General features: G+C 42.0%; 1 protein-coding gene and 1 long non-coding RNA gene across 2 annotated transcripts in view; both read left to right on the plus strand.

Annotated features, from left to right (window-relative positions):
* The window catches only part of LOC115172458 (nucleolar protein 10), a 34,452-nt gene extending 24,884 nt beyond the window's left edge, over nucleotides 1-9,568 (plus strand). Inside the window, exons 17-21 of the mRNA XM_029729919.1 lie at nucleotides 1,374-1,466; nucleotides 1,694-1,870; nucleotides 2,007-2,311; nucleotides 4,338-4,440; nucleotides 8,923-9,568. Of these exons, the coding sequence (XP_029585779.1) occupies nucleotides 1,374-1,466; nucleotides 1,694-1,870; nucleotides 2,007-2,311; nucleotides 4,338-4,440; nucleotides 8,923-9,120 (876 nt within the window). The 3' untranslated portion in view covers nucleotides 9,121-9,568. The remainder of the gene's footprint in view (nucleotides 1-1,373; nucleotides 1,467-1,693; nucleotides 1,871-2,006; nucleotides 2,312-4,337; nucleotides 4,441-8,922) is intronic.
* Nucleotides 9,569-12,068: 2,500 nt separating this feature from the next.
* On the plus strand, nucleotides 12,069-14,346 carry LOC115172459 (uncharacterized). Its single transcript, XR_003871437.1, has 2 exons — nucleotides 12,069-12,737; nucleotides 13,566-14,346. It is a non-coding gene; the product is annotated as an uncharacterized LOC115172459 (long non-coding RNA).
* The last annotated feature ends 8,282 nt before the right edge of the window (nucleotides 14,347-22,628 follow it).

A 22,628-nucleotide genomic window follows, 5' to 3' on the forward strand; every position in this document is an offset into this window, starting at 1 on the left:
GGTGTACTTGTGGATGTATTTCAAGGCCTACCTTCAAACTCAGTACCTCTTTGCTTGACATCATGGGAAAATCAAAAGAAATCAGCCAAGACCTCAGAAAAACAATTGTAGACCTCCAAGTCTGGTTCATCCTTGGGAGCAATTTCCAAATGCCTGAAGGTACCACGTTCATCTGTACTAACAACAGTATGCAAGTATAAACACCATGGGACCATACAGCCATCATACCGCTCAGGAAGGAGACGCGTTCTGTCTCCTAGAGATGAACGTACTTTGGTGCGAAAAGTGCAAATCAATCCCAGAACAACAGCGAAGGACCTTGTGAAGATGCTGGAGGAAACAGTTACAGAAGTATCTATATCCACAGTAAAACGAGTCCTATATTGACATAACCTGAATGGCCGCCCGCTCAGCAAAGAAGAAGCCACTGCTCCAAAACCGCCATAAAAAAGCCAGACTACGGTTTGCAACTGGGGACAAAGATCATACTTTTTGGAGACATGTCCTCTGGTCTGATGAAACAAAAATAGAACTGTTTGGCCATAATGACCATCGTTATTTTGGGAGGAAAAAGGGGGAGGCTTGCAAGCCGAAGAACACCATCCCAACCGTGAAGCACAGGGGTGGCAGCATCATGTTGTGGGGGTGCTTTGCTGCAGGAGGGACTGGTGCACTTCATAAAATAGATGGCATCATGAGGATGAAAAATGATGTGGATGAAAAATGATGTGGATATATTGAAGCAACATCTCAAGACATCAGTCAGGAAGTTAAAGCTTGGTCGCAAATGGGTCTTCCAAATGGACAATGACCCCAAGCATACTTCAAAAGTTGTGGCAAAATGGCTTAAGGACAACAAAGTCAAGGTATTGGAGTGGCCATCACAAAGCCCTGACCTCAATCCTATAGGAAATCTGTGGGCAGAACTAAAAAAGCGTGTGCGAGCAAGGAGCCCTACAAACCTGACTCAGTTAAACCAGCTGTCAGGAGGAATGGGCCAAAATTCACCCAACTTATTGTGGGAAGCTTGTGGAAGGCTACCTGAAATGTTTGACCCAAGTTAAAAAAAATTAAAGGAAATGCTACCAAATAATAATTTGAGTGTATGTAAACTTCTGACCAACTGGGAATGTGATGAAAGAAATAAAAGCTGAAATAATTAATTCTCTCTACTATTATTCTGACATTTCACATTCTTAAAATAGTGGTGATCCTAACTGACCTAAGACAGAGAATTGTTACTTGGATTAAATGTCAGGAATTGTGAAAAACTAAGTTTAAATGTATTTGGCTAAGGTGTATGTAAACTTCCGACTTCAACTCTATAGCTAATATAATGTTTGTTGTATGAATGTTCTATGTTTCTGAGACAGAAGCTGCCCAAGGTGAACAAGGAACTGGCTCTCAAACTGATGGAGGAGGGAGACGACGAGGCAGAACTGTCTGCCAGGAAGAAGAAGGGCAAGGTAGGAGCACATGTACCTGCACACATAGTTCACATACTACTGGTCTGGTCTACAATTGATGAAGACTTCCGAGCTGTAGGCTGGGTTTACATAGTTTACATAGTTTTGGTTCTAAGGTAATCTAGAGGAAACTGGTATGTATAACTGAAATATACTCATCTAGCGAATGTCAGCTGCCTAAGCTGTCAATCAAATCCTTTCTCTCCGTCTCTCTGCCCCTCTGCCAGGCTCTACCCAGCATCCTTAGCGACGAGCGTTTCCAGGTGATGTTTGAGAACCCAGACTACCAGGTGGAGGAGCAGAGTGAGGAGTTCCGCCTGCTCAACCCTATCGTGTCCAAAGTGGGCCAGAAGAGGAGGAAGAAGCTGCGGCTGCTAGCCAAGCAGGCCACAGACGCCGAAAATGTAACGATGCTAGATAGCTAGCTTACTACCCCTACTGAAGTTTGACACCCACTATGGAATGTGACTTTCAGTGTGAACAACCTTTCTACCCTTTCTAATTCTACAATGCCACCTCCTACCTCTTCTTCCTCTGCAGGCGGAGGCAGACCAGGAAGAGGAGGAACCAGAGGGGCGTGGCAGCTCAGACGAGAGTTCTGATGATGATAAAAGCTGGGTGGACGAGGTCAGGGAGCAGCGGCGCCTCATATATGAGGAGGGGAGGGACCGCAGGCGGCAGGAGAGGAAGCAGCAGGACCGCAACACCACCCTGCTGGACCAGGACTCCACCCAGAACCATGCCCAGGGCAGGAAACAGGGTCAACAGCCTCGCTTCTTCCAGATCAAGGCTGGTGAGGAGTTCCGCAGCTTTGGGGACGTGGCGCGCAAGCAGAAATTGCAGAAGTGAGTACAGGGTTGTTTTTTTTTTTTAATTTTGAAGTAAGCTTCTGGTGATGTTCTCTAGTCTCTACGAACAACCTCTGAACCATAATATTTGGAATAGATGCCACAGAGTACTAGAGCGATTGCATCAAATGCTATGGATTTTCCCATTGTTACTGTCATTCAGCAAAAATAAATCACCCCTCACATGGACATGGCACATAGAGTATATAATAGGGCTGCACAATATTGGAGAAAAAATGTTTTTTACCAAATATTGCGATTGCGATTTGACGTGGGATATAAACTCAGCAAAAAAAGAAGCAGCCCTTTTTCAGGTCCCTGTCTTTCAAAGATAAGTCGTAAAAATCCAAATAACTTCACAGATCTTCATTGTAAAGGGTTTAAACACTGTTTCCCATGCTTGTTCAATGAACCATAAACAATTAATGAACATGCACCTGTGGAACGGTCGTTAAGACACTAACAGCTTACAGACGGTAGGCAATTAAGGTCACAGTTATGAAAACTTAGGACACTAAAGAGGCCTTTCTACTGACTCTGAAAAACACCTAAAGAAAGATGCCCAGGTTCCCTGCTCATCTGCGTGAATGCGCCTTAGGCATGCTGCAAGGGGGCAGAGAAATGAACATTCAATTCTCTGGCAACAGCTCTGGTGGACATTCCTGCAGTTAGCATGCCAATTGCACGCTCCCTCAAAACTTGAGACATCTGTGGCATTGTGTTGTGTGATACAACTGTACATTTTAAAGTGGCCTTTTATTGTCCCCAGCACAAGGTTCACCTGTATAATGATTATGCTGTTTAATCACCTTCTTATGCCACACCTGTCTTGGTTAATGAGAGATGCTCACTGACAGGGACGTAAACAAATTTGTGCACAACATTTAAGAGAAATAAGCTTTTTGTGCGTATGGAAAGTTTTTGGCATTTTTTTATTTCAGCTCATGAAACATGGGACCAAAACGTAGGTGCATAGTTTTGTTCAGTGTACATATGACCTCAATTACCTAAACTAACCCGTACCCCCTGTATATAGCGTCGTTGTTGTTATATTATTGCTACTTTTTTTTACATTAGTTTATTTCGAAAATATTATCTTGCCCTGCATTGTTGGTTAAGGGCTTGTAAGTAAGCATTTCACAGTAAGGTCTACACTTGTTCTATTTGGCACATGTGACAAATAATATTTGATTTGATCTAACAGCGAGGAGGAGGAACTATTAAAACTGATGTTACACGCGGCTGAGATGTTTCAAAATATTGCATCTACATGGATCTCTTGCGATCTGGATATTGCACATGCCTCTATTGCGATTCTGATGTGAATTTGATTCATTGTGCTGCCCTAGTATATAATTTTTTTTTGGCCAGTACAACGATTAGCAGGGAAACGTGTGGGCCTGTGTGACTGTGTCTAAGGTGCCTGACTGTGCTGAGCTCTCTACAGCAGACAGAAATGTGTGGCATGGCCTGAGAGTCTGTCACATCCATCACTGTCTTGACAGGTGGACACATGCAGCACGTAGCAAGAACATCGAGGACAAGGGTCAAATATAGGAAGGCTCCAAATACAGGAAGGGTGTCCCAATGTTTACTTCCCATTATGTAACACACCCTCTACTTGTGCTTCAAACTCATTAAAAAGCAATTATTGAAGTTTTGAGTGAAAGAAGACTAAATGTTAAATAATAGAACAGTTTTTGTAGTGCACCCTACTCACAACACTTAAAACGGACAATGAATTCACTGCAGAATTTTTTTTAAATTGTTGCCTCAAATGCCTTTTTTAAATTATAATTTGTTAATATTTTTATTTGAAAAGTAACTCCATTGCTTTTACTCTGAGTACTTTTAAAATGAGGGAAAAATGTCATTAAAGTAACAGTACTTCTACTTGAGTAGGATATTTAAGTACTCTTTTCTCCCCTTTTATAGGTACTGCATTTCATCACCATTGTATTGTGTGTATGCTAGTGATAGACCTGCCCATGTATCCCGTATTGACATGTTATGTGTCTACTAGAGCATCACTGGAGGAGCGTCTGAAGCTGGAGGAACGTTCTGGAACAGTAAACGTGGCTGACACAGCTGTTGGCAGCAAACAGCTCACCTTCACCCTCAAGAAGGTAAGTCACGATGACACCATTACATAATAATTAACCAATTTTGGTCTTTAATGCCAAAACACGACCCCGCCAAGCCACGCTGCTTCTTGACATACATACATACATACATACATACATACATACATACATACATACATACATACATACATACATACATACATACATACATACATACATACATACATACATACATATATATATATATATATATATATATATATATATATATATATATATATATATATATATATATACTGCTCAAAAAAATAAAGGGAACACTTAAACAACACAATGTAACTCCAAGTCAATCACACTTCTGTGAAATCAAACTGTCCACTTAGGAAGCAACACTGATTGACAATACATTTCACATGCTGTTGTGCAAATGGAATAGACAACAGGTGGAAATTATAGGCAATTAGCAAGACACCCCCAATAAAGGAGTGGTTCTGCAGGTGGGGACCACAGACCACTTCTCAGTTCCTATGCTTCCTGGCTGATGTTTTGGTCACTTTTGAATGCTGGCGGTGCTTTCACTCTAGTGGTAGCATGAGACGGAGTCTACAACCCACACAAGTGGCTCAGGTAGTACAGCTCATCCAATGCGAGCTGTGACAAGAAGGTTTGCTGTGTCTGTCAGCGTAGTGTCCAGAGCATGGAGGCGCTACCAGGAGACAGGCCAGTACATCAGGAGACGTGGAGGAGGTCGTAGGAGGGCAACAACCCAGCAGCAGGACCGCTACCTCCGCCTTTGTGCAAGGAGGAGCAGGAGGAGCACTGCCAGAGCCCTGCAAAATGACCTCCAGCAGGCCACAAATGTGCATGTGTCTGCTCAAACGGTCAGAAACAGACTCCATGAGGGTGGTATGAGGGCCCGACGTCCACAGGTGGGGGTTGTGCTTACAGCCCAACACCGTGCAGGACGTTTGGCATTTGCCAGAGAACACCAAGATTGGCAAATTCGCCACTGGCGCCCTGTGCTCTTCACAGATGAAAGCAGGTTCACACTGAGCACATGTGACAGACGTGACAGAGTCTGGAGACGCCGTGGAGAACGTTCTGCTGCCTGCAACATCCTCCAGCATGACCGGTTTGGCGGTGGGTCAGTCATGGTGTGGGGTGGCATTTCTTTGGGGGGGCCGCACAGCCCTCCATGTGCTCGCCAGATGTAGCCTGACTGCCATTAGGTACCGAGATGAGATCCTCAGACCCCTTGTGAGACCATATGCTGGTGCGGTTGGCCCTGGGTTCCTCCTAATGCAAGACAATGCTAGACCTCATGTGGCTGGAGTGTGTCAGCAGTTCCTGCAAGAGGAAGGCATTGATGCTATGGACTGGCCCGCCCGTTCCCCAGACCTGAATCCAATTGAGCACATCTGGGACATCATGTCTCGCTCCATCCACCAACGCCACGTTGCACCACAGACTGTCCAGGAGTTGGCGGATGCTTTAGTCCAGGTCTGGGAGGAGATCCCTCAGGAGACCATCCGCCACCTCATCAGGAGCATGCCCAGGCATTGTAGGGAGGTCATACAGGCACGTGGAGGCCACACACACACTACTGAGCCTCATTTTGACTTGTTTTAAGGACATATGTGTGTGTGTGTATAACTTAAGCAAATTTTTCCTCCTGAACTTATTTATGCTTGCCATAACAAAGGGTTGAATACTTATTAACTCAAAACATTTCAGTTTTTCATTTTCTATACATTTAAAAAAAAAAAAAAAGTTTTAAAACATAATTCCACTTTTTGGGGATTTTGCGTGTAGGCCGGTGACACAAAATCTCAAATTAATCAAGGGGTCAAGGGGTGTGAGTACTTTCTGAGTACTCTGGGGTGTGAATACTTTCTGAGTATGCTGTATCGCCATCAGTCTGTGTGTTTTCCCAAACATACATATTTACACACAGTACGAAAGTACAGGTTAAGGTTGACACTGCTTTGTAGCCACTGTGTATAATCTATAACGGTGCCTGCAGAAGAGGAACAATGTCAGAGAAAATGACAAGTTTTGATCATGGCCATTTTGACTGCTGTTTTGACTTTGAATTTTTATTAACACAGTCACCCGACTGACTCTTGTATCAGCACCCTTCGAATTATCAGTGAGTTCCATGAACATTGCAGGTTTTCATATCAATATCATTGTTTTTGCATGAGACACTGATGGTGCAAGGCCAAGCTAGGTTTGGCCAAGGCTCCCGCACATGCAGAGAGACTGAGTCTGTCTGCTGGGTAAATCCCCTGTACTACAGCATGAGCTGGGGGTCAATGTTGATTGTTTTGCAGAAGATTGCTTAAAGATGCACTATGCAGAAATCGCTCCTCCATTTCTTGGTTGCTAAAATTGTAATAGTTCGCCTAATTTCAGTTTGTGACAAAACAAGCAAGTATAGTGTAGAGAATCATTGTACCATCTACAGGGCAGCCAATTTTGGAAGATATCTTGGAGTTAGATTTGCCCCTGGCACAATTTCTAGACAGGGGATTAGGGGTCCAACTCCAGGAAGATTTTACTGTTTTAAAGCTAATTTCCTGCAATTCTGCGTATTTTGACATGGCTTAGGCCTGCCTATGACCAGGGTGGAAAATTGGGTGTATTCAGGACGCATTGAACATTAAATGAACACTCAATATTTGACTAATTTGTTACTTTGAGATTTTGGGTGGATGAAATGTAAAGTATGCAAATATTTGCTGTAACATATTTTTTAGGTGGTTTGACACTTTATTCAGTAATGAAAATGAGATATGGAGACAGGCAAATGCTAGAAACAGTGGGAAGGTGGGAAACCCGGATTGACCCCTGTTCTCGGGGGGAAAGTTGTATACGACACCTACCGGGGATGGTTACCACTTTTAATATTAATGGTTGATGGCAGTGGGTAACCAAATTATAGATTGCACTCTGTCCATGGACTGCTTTCAAGGTAAGGACACAAACATTTTATGTTTTGTAATTTGGGTGAACTATCTCTCTTAAAATAAGACTGGAAGAAAATCCTGCTTGCTCTCCAGGTGGGTTGGCCATCCCTGATCTATGTTTCGCAAGTGCTGGGTGTTTGAAAATGTTATTGTTATAACAATACATTTCTTAAAATCACCAAACCTTCAAGAAGAATGTAATGAATATCAATATTCAGGTGGTTTAGGCCTACTAGTTGAAGATCCTTGCCATCCTTTTACTCTACATAGACAGAATATGATGTTTATGAGTTGAGTCCCCCTACCATCTCTGCCTAGCATGTGCACAATCATTTAATATCCAATGCTTATGTGTATGACTCATTCAAAACTGTAAATAGCTGCAAAAAAATACATAGCCTCATATAATTCATTTTCAAACACACAAGTAGGCATATCAGATTTAAAATGTGATTACAGTGGCAGAATTGTGAAGAAGTGGAATAATAAAATAAGTGTGGAGAATAACAGTAGGGTTCTTTCTGACAAGCACAGTAATTTCCCTCTATTTTAGCCCATTGTTAAGAATGAGAATTGTTCCACTGATCAGACTAAATGAAATAAATAGCTAATAGAATCTACTGAAGACGAGCTTACATAAATCTGCCCCTACACTCTACCCAAATTATTTGTTTATGTAGAATTAAAAGTTTTACTTTTGGGTTCAAAATCTGTTTGACAAAATGATTTTCATAGTTCCAAATCAGGTCACCCTACCAAACTTCCCTACTAAAACATACTGTAGGTCTGTGTGCTGCCTTGTCGTTGTCACAGCATAAATGCCAATCACCAAACAAGGGGACTAATGCAAGTGTGGATTAAATGGACTTTAGTACATGCTGTCAAGGCTGCATTCTGAAATGGGGACGGGAGTAACAGCAAACAAAACCGTGCTACCGTGCTTCTCTTTTTACAGTTTTATAAACTCAGGGGAGACCGTTCTCTCTCCATTTACCTCCGCTCTAATCTTGAGGGGCGTTTCTTTATACCATGCATCCAATCGCCAATCATATGCTTCAATGTGCCGCGGTAAGACAGGACAATGATATAGATTTCACTCGTGATGTTAAATTTCAAGCGCAGATGCTCCGATTTCAAAACGATTTGGAGCACAGTTGAAAAATGAAAGCAGTACTTTAATGGGTGAGAAGTGGGTCAAATGAGTGTCTCACGGCCAATGCGTTAGAGTTGGCAGCTCTGTATCTATCTCTGTGAAATATATTTTCCATAACCAGAAATATTGCATTTTCAGCTGTTTGAAGGTGTATAAACCCGAAAGTAAAAGACGCAAAAACAAAACTTAAGATTGGGAAGCGTAGAAATAGTGCACATAGAACAGATCTACCGCTTCTTAGACTGGCTTTCAATGAGAATGACAGATCTATAACACACATTTATATGTGAATTGGGTCAGGTTGCCCAAACAGTTATATATTGCAGTTAAATCATACTCTAATTAAAAGTATCTCTTTCTCCTTTCACTCTCTGCCTCTCCTTTCTCAATTATCTCCTTCAGTCGGAGCAGCAACAGCGGCAGCAGCAGGCAGAGCGTGATCACCACGAGGAGAGGAAGAAGCTGAGGAGGTCCGCTGGACACCTGTCGAGTGAGAGAGGCAGGGGTAGAGGTAGAGGTAGAGGCGGATTTAGAGGGAGGGGCGGGAGTAGAGGCGGATTTCGAGGCAGAGGAGGGAGTAGAGGCAGGGAGCACTACTGAGGTAGAGGCAGTGGTAACTGAACTACTCTCAGGGAAAATACTGAGAATAAGTAGCCCAAAGTCAAGAGTAATGTCTCTTCTACAGCTGCTTACAGCCATTTCCCAACCTAATTTATAATAGAATGGAACTTTGTTACCGTCTGGGAATCAAGAGGTTGTGATACAAAAGTGTCCTGACCGATTGTGACCTGCCCTGTAACTCAGTTATGAAGATATGTTGGTGGAGCTGCTATGAAAGGATACAATGTGTAATATCTATTGCGTCCAAAATGGTGTGATTGTGTGGTGTATGCAGTTTGATCTGTGTGCATTCGTATGTCCGTGAGAAGCTCCTGACCTTCACCGTTTTTTTTTTTTCACTTCACAATCCTCATTGTTCTCTAGTGCAGACAAAACATATCTGTATTATGCACTGTGCCTAGCCCATAAACCCTTTCTACTAAACTTATCTCCCTGGTCTGTGTTATGTTTTGATAGTAGCCTCATGGTCGCTGGAAGCGGCTATCTAAAAATACGTCCAACAATTGGACACACTGAGTCACTGACTCGTTCCATTCTCCGAAGAGATGCATGCATCTTTAAATGAATTACAGGTGAAGCCTCAGTTGTATGGGTAAAGTAATTGTTTTAATCAACTGATTAGCACCCAATAATGAATGTCTGTCCACTTCATTACTAACAACTGAAAGGCTTCACAAACCTCTTTTACTAACTTTGTATGACAACACTTTCTGTGGAAATCAAATGGCCACCATTTTACTCCAGTCCAGACAAATGGAAAAATAAAGGAGGGAAGAGAAAACAGAAGAAAAGTCCTGGGAACATTGATCCCCAATTCTTGGAAGCACCTTTCTCCGTTTGGCCTCCCATCGCCCTTTCACACATGGCTGGGCCCTCCTGTCTCCTTTGATCCTGCCCCTTTTGAAATGGCAGGAGGTGCTGTCCAATTCCCCCCGACCCACTCCATTAAAATACTGGGACCTCAAACTAGTTTTGCCCCGCATTTGGTCTTCAACGAGGTCCGCCATCAAAATTAGCAAAAAATTGTCCTCTATCCATCGTTTTTGGAATTTCCAATGCTCTTTGACTGTCTAGCTTTCATTTGGGTGATTATTAGCAATCTGACCACAGTAAATAAACTGTATGAATGTAGGTCCATTATCATTTCTCCACAGTTTCGATTTGTTTTTAGTAATTCAAAGTATATTGAGTTCATTCTCGGCTTTAGCCACTGTCTGCCTCCCTTGCTCTTCCTTCACGCCTGTTTGGAGCTTACCCCTCTAACCTGGCTAGTCCCTCTTACAATTGTTATGCTCATTTGACTTTGCCCAGATCATTGCGAGTGGAGTATGACATACAAATGTAATCCAAAGATAGGATGTTTGAAGAAAGTTGAAGCTGTTCATTCTACTTTCCATTGTTGGTTGCTGCAGAGTGGGATGAATAACAACAGGTGAAACAAAGAAAGGATAACGGTTCATTTACTCAAATGTCCAAGTTATGCGAGCATATCTCAAGATTCAATGGTATGATTCAAATGAAGGCCTTGACCATACAACTAATTGTGTAGTAAAACTGAGCGAAATAGAGGGCAGTCGGAGACTATACGGCAGGGCTCTCCAACCTTGTTCCTGGAGAGCTACTGTCCTGTAGGTTTTCGAAACCAACCCTAATCTAGCACACCTGATTGTAATAATTAGCAGGTTGAGAAGCTGAATCGGGTTGGAGCGAAAACCTACAGGAAGATAGCTCTCCAGGAACAGGGTTAGAGAGACCTGCTATACGGAAATAGTGAGGGATCTTGAGTGTCTGAGGGGTTGAGGCTTGTGGTCTTCATACAGTAATGACACACGTTTAAGTTAGTCAGGAACGGGGGACTCTTTCTTCATGGCACAGTTGTGTGGTGGGTAGTGGTGCATGGGGAGTGGGCAGATGATTTAGACCTGAACAATGGAGATGCAGTAGCTTCCATAGCATTTTGTATGTTAAGCACTGCTGTGTGCCTTCAGGGGGTCACATAGCTGATAGCCACAGCCTACTTTTTCCTCATTGTGTTTGGGAAGAAAAGAGGAAAAGAAAGTGAGCGTGAGAGCGACTGCGTGTCACCACCAATCATACTTACGTAAGGCTCATTCAGGCCATCAACTGGGATGCTACAAAGTGTACTTTGGTTGTGTTTGTCATTTGCTAACTTATCATCAGACAGCAAACCTACTGACTGATGTGGGAATGGTTAGTCTATCTGTCTCAAGTCTGGACAGCTGGTGACACTTGTAGATTTTTTTACAGGGTCTTCTTCTTTGCTTGACAAAACCATCACCATGGATACGCCAGATCTAGGCCACAAGAAGTGGGTCAGGGTAAGTTGGCACTTCCTGTAGCACATCACTCGTTTTCCAAGAAATTACGAAGAAAGGAAAATCGCCAGAGTAACCAATAGAATGCATTTCAGTTTAGGCTGTCTAAAATCAGCTCAGGACATTGCATTGAATTCCCCATGCTCCAATGAATTGAGATACATACTAGCTCAAATGCTTTATTATGTAAACTAAGATGACAGCTGGGATGTAGCTCCTTGAATAAACCTTTAAAAGACCTATCAAAAAAGCGTGAAAGATTGTTTCACCACAATCCCATCATTAGTTTATTGATTTGAGTCCCCAAATCATATGTATTCATCTTGAACTACCACCACAATGACTCATTCACAGCACAAGACAAGCAGTAACTGAGATTAAGAGCACTCCATTTTGCATTGAGGCAACCAAAATGGGAATTTGGGTTGTCTCAAAGGCCATGTTTGACCCAGTGTGCACTGCTTCTGCGGGCCACAGCAGCCCAGACAAAAGGAGCCGAGTTGGGGCTGCTTTCATAGAGTAATCCCCTCCACTGTGTGATTGAATGGGCTGCCCTGAGAAGCAATCACACACAAGTCACCATCTGAGCTCTGACGTAGGTTTAGGGAGGGGACCATGGTCCATGGCCTTAAATGGGGTTGAGTGAAGAGCAGGGGTCAGGGAAGAGAATGTGAATTCTAGGAAAAATAACGTTTAACTTCGGACTGCTTTTTGAACCTGGGTAGTTTTTTCATCATCACTTGACCAATCTTTGTCAGTGCTTTTAAAGACAGGTCCTCTGGGGCATATGGAGACTTTAATTGGTTTAATGAGCAATCCAGTGTTCAAAGGACAGGGGTGCTCTGGTGTTGCTTTCTTGGCTTGCAGTAAAACTCAGCCTGTTCCCAAGTAACATTGTGTGGGAACGTTGTGACTCAAAATAATTAACTGAGAGCCTTTACACACGAAAGAAAGAACGGTGGTTTGATTCATTCTGAAAATTGCCACATTCAGTTCTTCAACCCATGGTAATGTTGGAAGATTAGTGTACATAGAATTATAATAGGGAGAAGTACAATAGTAGGCGATTGCCTGCACTAACCATGGAACTGTGTGATGTCACGGCCTAGTACTATGCGGTGCGTCGGGTTCAAACTGTTACGGCTTGGTCTGCGCTCTGCTCCATAACGATTCAATTAGCCTACGTGTCTTTTTTTTAAATATATATTATCAACTGTTTCCACACGGCCATGACCGCATTTACAGAGGAAGCAAATTAAGGTAAGCGAAACGCATGGAATGACAATGTAGGCTATACCAACTGAAGGGAACTAACAGTACATTGGCAGGAGAATGTGTGGTTATGATACAAATAGGAAACATAGAAAGTAGGGGTAGCCTATAATTAAGACATTTGAGAGTGCCCATCCCTGCAAGTTAAAAGGCGGTACAATTTACATTCTGCATAATGGCACAACATTTCATAAACTTTACTGTGGGAAAGTTGATATACTTCAGTTTGCTGTCATATGACTGGTTTCACATTTGTCTCCAATGATTATAAGGTAAAATAGATCTAAAAGAAGTGTCATCTATATCTACAATTCCCTTATCCAAACGGATTGCTCATTTACCTAGCGCTTATCAAGTTGTAAATTACAGTGCATGGAGAATGGTGTTATTTCTATCGGAAATTAAAGTAGATGCTTTTTCTACATGGAACCGGTTGGTTCACTAGACCTTATTCATGGTGATGGAATTATTAGGGAATAAAGTCACGGTCAGAATACAGCATATCTGTAGACACCTCCGCCACGCCTTCATTTATTCCATCTCCACCCAAAACGCACGCTATTATCATGCTTAAATTCAAGGTCGGAATATGCATTGAGAAAAGTGCATAAAAAGGCAACTACGTTCCATTTACGGAAGCTTAACTTGGGTCGGAATCAGGCGGGCACCATGTGAATGCCTTCCAAGACTTTAAAAACACGTAATTCATCAAGAGAGGAGAAGCTTTCAAATGCTTTTATGGACGAAAACATTTTCCCTTTCTTAATCTCTCACCTTCTCTCTCCGATCCCTCTCTTGTCTCATCTCCTCTTCCAGAACGATGGATGGAGCGAAATGTGTTGATGCGGATCATTTTCCCCTACTTTCCCACATGGCGTGTGGATGGAGAGAATGATCTCACTGCTGTCTTGGCATCTCTCATACCTCAGCTACTGCCTTCCTCCCTCCAGCGCAACTAGAGGACCCAGGCAGCTCGACCTTTATGAACCGTTAATTAACAAGTAAAAAAATATATCCCATGAAAAAAACGCCACTGCTTTACGGCAAAGCTAACGCTGGATGACCCAGACTTGAAAAGCACAGGGATAGACGGCTCAAAGATGAAGGCATTGTGACGGTCAACCAGGGCAGCGATAAATTATGAGTTGGCAGAAAAGGCCTGGAGAAGGCTTCCTTATGCAACACAGCGGACTGCGTGGCATGGACTGGTAAAGGTTAAATATATCCAGTCAAGTGTCACAAAATCCAACTTGATTGTTTCACTGTGACCTGGTTTTGTGATTCATCCTTTTTTAAACCAAGTTTTATTCTGAAAGCAAATTCAAACTTGGTTTAAACAAGTTACATTTGATTTCAGCTCCCTTCCACTCTTTTAAACAGTAAGATTTAAGCCAGAGGGTATTTCTCACGGTGCATTTCATATATGCATATGTACATTGCAGATGCTATTAAGGTTTGTGTTCTGCCAAAGACTGGTGAGTCAGTGGTGCAGCTCTGTACATTTGAGTATGCATGCAGCATACTGTTGTTCAGCATTGAGCAAATGTGCATTAGTGCACTTTCCAGATGAATGAAATAAAAAAAATGTTTAAAAAAATGATGCATTAAATGGAATGAAATGTATGCATTCACTACTGTAAGTCGCTCTGGATAAGAGCGTCTGCTAAATGACTAAAATGTAAAACGGACAGGGAGTGTGGCTTGAACACTCAACCTTCTGTCCCGAAGCCCAGCGGACCATCGACTGTGCCACAAAAGCACGCTGAAGTGGCAGAGTTGATATCTGCGCTTAAAACATAGGGACGCTACAGTACAGTGCACTCAAAGTATTCAGACACCTTAACTTTATCCACATTTTGTTACGTTAGCGTTGTTCTAAAATGTATTAAATTGCTTTTTTCCCCTCAATCAACTACACACAATACCCCATAAAAAAATATGACATTTACTTAAGTATTTAGACCCTTCACTCAGTACTTTGAAGCATCTTTGGCAACGATTACAGCCTTGAGTCTTCTTGGGTATGGCGCTACAAGCTTGGCACACCTGTATTTGGTGAGTTTCTCCCATTCTTCTCTGCAGATCCTCTCAAGCTCTGTCAGGTTAGATGAGGAGTGTTGCTGCACAGCTATTTTCAGGTCTCTCGAGATGTTTGATCAGGTTCAAGTCCGGGCTCTGGCTGGGCCACTCAAAGACAGTCAGAGACTTGTCCCAAAGCCATTCCTGCGTTGTCTTGGCTGTGTACTTAGGGTCGTTGTCATGTTGGAAAGTGAGCCTTCACCCCCAGCCTGAGGCCCTAAGTGCTCTGGAGTCAGTTTTTACCAAGGATCTCTCTGTACTTTGCTCTGTTCATTTTCCCTCAATCCTGACTAGTCTCCCAGTCCCTGCCACTGAGAAACGCACCCACAGCATGATGCTGCCACCACCAGAGAAGGAGGGAGGTAGTATGGTAGTGGGAGGACATGGCATAGATGACAATAGCTTAAAAGGGACTCCTTTCCTCTGCTTAAGGGCCAGTTATGAGTGAGATAACATATGGGATGTGCTAGGTGTGTCAGGTTTAGTAGTAGCTGGCAATGCACTCCAGATGCCTCAAGGAAGGACTTTAGGTAGCAGCACCACCCCCAAATCAACATGTTTTGTGTGACTGGGGGTAATTTGTGAACATCCTCCAATCATCTTTGTTCCCTTTCCCAATGAATGAGTAGTTGTAGCATCCACTGACACACTTCCACACTCAACCCCCTCCCACTCCTTCTCAAATGAATAACACTGGAACTTTACAGAGATTGTTTGGAGCAGGAGGATGGGTTGGGGTTGTCATAATAAGTATTCTGGGATTTAGCCAGTAGTGGTTTAATCAGAGACGATGCATGCTCATCATGGGAGGGTTGGGAAATAGTGGGCGTGGACAAAAGTTAATGATGTGTGTCTGCGAAGGAAATACCAAAAAGATGAGGTGTGTGTGATCTCTGGGATGAAGTCACGCAAGGAAAGACTTCACACCAAAAAAAGAACTGAACCAGGATAAATTTAATCTGTGCTGAATTTCTACTGCAGATGTTTGTCCAGAGGCATACTCGTTGAGTTGTAATAAAGGTTTGTGTTGTCTTTATGGAGGATCATGTTCTAACCCCTACAGTACTAATAAAATGTATATAGGTTTGCACATTCTTTGTAAAAATGCGGTAATTTGTTTCTGTGTGAGGTCTGTGTGTGTGTGTGTGTACCTTTGTGGATGTTTGTGTGTCTGTGGGTGTGCTTGTGTTTATATGTGGATGTGTGTGTTTGTGCAATTATTTAATGTTTGGTTAAGTTGAATGATCCAAAACAGTACAGTGCTGAAGAGGAACATGAAATTAGGAAGTTCAATTCAACTTTATTCTTCACCAGTAAACAATGCAGACAACAACAAACAACATGATAAAGGCACTTTCAACGGTTGAAATTTCAATGTAATATACCGAAACAAAACAAACTATGCAAGATTTAGTATACATGGAGTAGGATTCTATTGCGTTGACAGGCACAACTCAGGCCCGTATGTGCACCATAACCAATCAGAGTTGCAGTAGGCCTATTTGCAATAACCATTGCCATATATGGATCAGTGCCATTCACTTCGAACTGGACTGTTTAGGCTACAGTATGAGGGGTCACAAGTAGATGTGCTTGTTTTGAGATCAAAGTGAGAGCTGCATGTAGCCACATGTGCACATTTGTTCATATTCTTTGCTTGTTAGTGAGTTATTGGCCCAGTTATAGATTATTTCTAGTCAACAATGGGGGAGTGGTTGCCTCCAACAAGAATACCAAATGTGTGCATTTCTAGCCATCTTTGAAAAGCCAGTCAGGTAAAGAGCTTTTTTTAATGTCTTAAATGGGAAGTGTATTTTGAGTCTTGAATTAACTAAGTAGCCAATAGGTAAAGCGTGGCATAATTTGTCTGATTTTCTGTAACAATGGTATGGGATTGAGTTTTATTTTGTGAAGTGGTTTCTTGCATCAAACACAACATTTTCAGTCACCCCCCCTTGTCTGAAAGGTTAATGTCAAGCCCTGCATGTATTGTAGGCATTGAACACCACACATTGGCTGCTACTGTGGGCAGAATGATATGTCCATGTTAAAATGTTGTCCACTGTTAAAACTGTGTGGTGTTCACAGTAAACGCACGCCGGAAGTTGCACAACATTTTCACAATATTCAAGTTTGCACTCAGCAGACCTGAAATTGGCTCAGTGCCAGGAACATTTTGAGGGAACATTACTCACCACAACTGTTGGGTAAGTACTACCCCCTGCGTCACCCATTGACTCATGCAATGTGAGAGTGTACACACAATGACTCCTGCTCTTCCGGTTTCGTAAGTAATCACAACTTGAAACAGAGGAAAATTGCCGGGTAGAGAAAGACAAAGACATCCCAAGAAGTTTTAGGTCAAAGATTTTATGGTTGAGTGAAATCAGTGTGAACCCAAACCCACACATCTCTCTCTCTCTCTCTCTCTCTTTAAACATTCTCTGGTGTTGAGGTAGAACTGGAGAGACTGAAACATGTTTCTTTTCATGCCTTTTTTTTTTATTTTATACTTACCAGAGCATTGGAAACGACCTAAAGCTGCAAGCTACCCACCCAGATCTGCTTGTGTGTGAGCGAAAGAGAGAGAGAGAGAGAGAGAGAATAAATGATAAAAGCAAGTACCTAACCACACTGCAACTGAGGAAATAATTTAGCAAAGGGGAGATTATCCAACACATTGTACAACTAATGCAGGGAAGATAATTCTTGGTCCTTTAAACAAATAAAACGACCTCGGCACAAGATAATGGGAACTGAGGACAATGAAGAGATTGTAAAACAGAAAACACATAGCTTTTAAGACTTTAAGTAAGTCACTTTGGGTAACAGTTTCTGCTTTCACTTTTTAAAAATTGTCAGGAGGACACAGCTGGGTAAATAAATCAAACTTAAATTAACTGGCCACTAGTGACGTAGTGTCATAGCTACTATGTTACCAGAGCATGATGTACACACATGGGGCTGAGGGTTCTTGAGTGCAAAGATAGGATCACTTGTGTATCAGCACACACTTAGTGGTTGTCAAACACACCTCATCACTGCCAAATGGTCATTAAGTCAGACTGCATTAATGGGCTCACCTCATAAGATCTCATCTTACCTGTCTTGATTCTAACACTTTATTCTCTGATCAAACCAGGCCAATGCTTCATAACATATAGTCATTTCATAATGAAGCCTAACAATGGCTATCCATGTTGCCTTGCTCTGGCTCTTATGTTAAGACTTGTGAAAGAGTGCATGCCTCTTTTCCATTGCAGTCAATAAGTTGATGCTATAGTTGTTGTGACAGCATTCACAGCTCAGACTAATCTTTTTTGGTTTAACAGTGATCGAACTCTTAGCAAGAAGAGAGAGAGAGAGGGATAGGGAAGGAAAGAAGGAAATGTGGGTCAGTTTGCTTTGTGACCCCGTATCAGCATGTGACACAAAGCTCACCTGTTTACGTCAGAGACTCACAGGAGATCTCCTTGTCATGGACAAACTCAACCCTAAAGATGCACGCAGAACTCAAGCCAGCGTAATTATTCAAAGCACAAGGCACAACAACTGTTTGTGCTTTAACTACTGGTTTGGGTTTACTGTTCATGTGAGACGAAGATGAGGATGTATTTTGTGAAATTGGGCCAACATTCACAAGTTATTAAGTTAAACGGTCCACTGAAAATTGCACTTTTTAAAGCTCAATATTCTGTTATCTCATACCCAAATAATGTTGTTGACTCGTCTTATACTCATATTTGTGGCCAAAGCATAAACACTTAAAGAAACCAACTTCAAACTTGTATTTTTAAACAGACCGTTTAAAGAAATGCTTGATTTTTCCTCATAGAGAATGATGTCATCCTGCCTTATTGGCTGAGCTGGCCAATCAGCAGTCTACTCGCGTTAATAATTTTAATTGGGATACGCCCACACCATTCCAACACAGAAAAGCTGCTTTTTAACATACTCAATTACTATTTTTTGGAAGGAAAAGTATTTCACTCATATTGTAATTAATTATAGGTCATATTTCATAGAAATCTGGAAACACTGGACAACTACTTTAACATTCAAAGGCTAAATCCTCTTGAAATCTGTCCATGTAGCTGAGGCACAAAATAAGCATTACATATTGTGTAAGGCTTGTCCCATCATACCATGGCAATTCATACCATCATACTGCAAGAATCTGCAAGTATTTGGTGCAACAGTGTGTGTCTTTGTCCTGCTGTAAATGAGGTAACTATTCTGTGTCCTGTTCAAGATGTACAGAATCATACATACACACACAAACACCATGTGCCCTGACTGTACAGCTGTGTATCTTGTGGGCTGCCCTTGTGCTAAATCATCACTTTTGTGAAAGGCCTAGCTACAGGGTTGGGCCACGACAAACCACTGAAGCGATAACAGAGACTCCATATACCAGGAAGAGAGAGATAGACGGAAAGTAGGCTACATGAGGAAGGGGAAAACACAACGAGAGAGAACCAGAAGGAGAGAGAAAAATAAAGAGTGAGAAATGGAGTGAGGAAGATAAGACGAGGGGACATTCCTTTACCTAAACTCAGGGTCGCAACGGCTGCACACTCGGTATCCCATGACCCTGCCATTTTAAACAAGCAGATACATGTACGGTGCCTTCAAAGTATTCATACCCCTGTGTATTCCACATTTTGTTGTGTTACAGCCTGAATTCAAAATGGATTAAAAAAATGTTTTATCACCCATCCACACACAATATCCAATAATGGCAAAGTGAAAATATATTTTTAGACATTTTTGCAAATGTATTGAAAATGAAAAACAGAAATACCTAATTTACATAAGTATTCACACCCCTGAGCCAATACTTTTTAGAAGCACCTTTGGCAGCGATTACAGCTGTGAGTCTTTCTGGGTAAGTCTAAGAGCTTTCCACACCTGGATTGTTGAACATTTTTTTCATTATTCTTTTCAAAATTCTTCAAGCTCTGTCAAATTGGTTGTGGATCATTGCTAGACAACCATTTTCAGGTACTGCCATAGATTTTCAAGTAGACTTAAGTCAAAACTATAAATCGGCCACTCAGGAACATTCACTGTCTTCTTGGTAAACAAATCCAGCGTAGATTTGGCATTGTGTTTTAGGTTATTATCCTGCTGAAAGGTGAATTAATCTCCTATTATCTGGTGGAAAGCAGACTGAACAAGTTCTAGGATTTTGCCTGTGCTTAGCTCCATTCCGTTTATTTTTTTATGCTGAAAAACTCCCAAGTCCTTAACGATGACAAGTATACCCATAGCATGATGCAGCCACCACTATGCTTGAAAATATGGAGAGTGGCACTCACTGATGTGTTGTGTTGGATTTGCCCCAAACATAACACTTTGTATTCAGGACATAAAGTGAATTGCTTTGCCACATGTTTTGCAGTATTACTTTGGTGCCTTGTTGCAAACAGGATGCATGTTTTGGAATATTTTTATTCTGTTCTTTTCACTCTGTTAATTAGGTTAGTATTGTGGAGCAACTACAATGTTGTTGATCCATCCTCCAGTTTTCTCTTATCACAGCCATTCAGCTCTGTAACTGTTTTAGTCACCATTGGCCTCATGGTGAAATTCCTCTCCGGTAACTGAGTTAGGAAGGACGTCTGTATCTTTGTAGTGACTGGGTGGATTGATACACCATCCAAAGTGTAATTAAGAACTTCACCATGCTCAAAGGGATATTCAGTGGCTGCTTTCTTCTTTTACCTATCTACCAATAGGTGCCCTTCTTTGCGAGGCATTGGAAAACCTCCCTGGTCTTTGTGGTTGAATCTGTGTTTGAAATTCGCTGCTCGACTGAGGGACCTTACAATTATCTGTATGTGTGGAGTAGAGATGAGTTAGTCATTCAAAAGTCATGTTAAACACTATTTTGCACGGACAATGAGTCCATGCAACTTATTATGTGACTTAAGCACATTTTTACTGCTGAACTTATTTAGGCTTGCCATAACAAAGGGGTTGAATACTTATTGACTCAAGACATTTCAGATTTAGATTTTTTATTAATTTGTAAAAAAAAATACAATTCCACTTTGACAGTATGGGGAGATCAGTGACAAAAAAATCTAAATGTAATACATTTTAAATTCAGGCTGTAGCATAACAAAATGTGGAAAAAGGGTGTGAATAGTTTCTGAAGGCACAGAATATGTGGTAAACAAATTAGCCCCCGAGCTGAGGCCTACTTCCTGCTCAAGAACCATGTGTGCTTCGGGGTGGTGGGCGTCATCCGCCAGAGCAAAATGAGAAGCAAGGGTAGGGGTGGCAGCAGGGCTTCCTGCCAATGAAGGACGTAAAAAGAGCCACAACTGGTGCATAGCAGATTGTTTTGTCTGGTTTGCCCTTGCAGACATTTCTCCATTCCCCCACCCCTTCCTCTTTTCCACTTTTTTATTCCATTGAGAAAAACAGCGAGGTTCTTGGGGTTTCAACGCTAGTTTAAAGAATGACTTCATATGCTAGACAGGCGGTATATCTGAATGTCTGAATGGAAACCAACTCATGGTCATGAAATGAGAAGATGCCAATTTGATTGTGGCCCATTTTGATCTGGAGAACCCATTTCACAAAACCGCAGATATGTAGTCTTCATGATGCTTGAAGTTTCCCATGAGAGGCTTTGAACCGACACCAGCCTCTTAAAAGTGGAATGCCAATGTTTCCAGAAATGCTATTGGGTCAATAATGATCAAATTCTTAATTTCCCCAAGAATGATGTCTACTCCCAACCCCAAAGTCTCTGAAAGCTAAAATTGGGCTGGTGGCAGCATGGAAAAGTGGTTAATCTGTTCTTTTCAGGAATCTCTAGGACTTTGAAGACAGATCGGGGACAAACAATCAGTCTCTTACTGAAGTTTTTACAGTGTTATTCATACAATTCCCTTGGTGAATTTAGTTTCTGTTCAAGGAAAAGTTACTAGTACAAATCTACAACATAATGTGATCCTTCTAAGCTGAAATAGCAACTAAATCAGTTTTGAACATGTTACACTAAGCTCACTAAGTCAGCATCTTGTGGAAAAAATTACAATGATAAGATAAGTACTTTTGATCCTGATTGGTCACACTGACCCCTAACACTAAGTGACACAGTGACAAAACCAGTGCAGTAAAGGGGTATTTTCAGGGAGAGGGAGAATGGAGAGTTGACGACTCAGTTATTGGGTTAAATGGCCAACTGTCCTCCTGTCCTGACTAGACCTGGTCAGGAAAAGAAGGAGGTAAGTGAGGTTTACTACGGTTTAACTGTGGTTTGCTAGGCTTAATCTCCTGCTGCTTGTGTAGTTTTAGGGGGACCTGCTGTCACTGCGGGCAGGATACGGTTGCAGATCACCAACAGGCCAGACTACTAAGTATCAAGGTCACTGTCTACACGTGACTCTGTAGCCTACTGTATCAGCACGTCTGTAGGAATTATTCCGAGAGGCTATCTGCATTTTGCAATTACCGCACTTCCTTAAAAAATACATTTGTAGATTAGTCCACCTATTTTGAGTGTGGATTTCCACTCTCCCCTTATTGCACAACAACAGTGCCTGGGTTAGGCCAGGTTGGTCTTAGTGACCCCTAGACATACTTCCAGAGAGGCCTATCTGGCACAGCACAGAGGCATACCGTCAGCAGATAAAGTTCTACAGCAGACAGCTGATGCATTAGTCTGCAGGGCTGCTTTTACATGTCATGTATAACAATACCAAGTCAGTCACTGAATAATTAGATGGATCAATACCAGGGCATTCAGGACTGAGCCAGCATAAGATGCTGCTACTCGGCAAA

The sequence above is a fragment of the Salmo trutta genome, chromosome 33 (assembly GCF_901001165.1).
Source record: "Salmo trutta chromosome 33, fSalTru1.1, whole genome shotgun sequence".
Classification (NCBI taxonomy): domain Eukaryota; kingdom Metazoa; phylum Chordata; class Actinopteri; order Salmoniformes; family Salmonidae; genus Salmo; species Salmo trutta.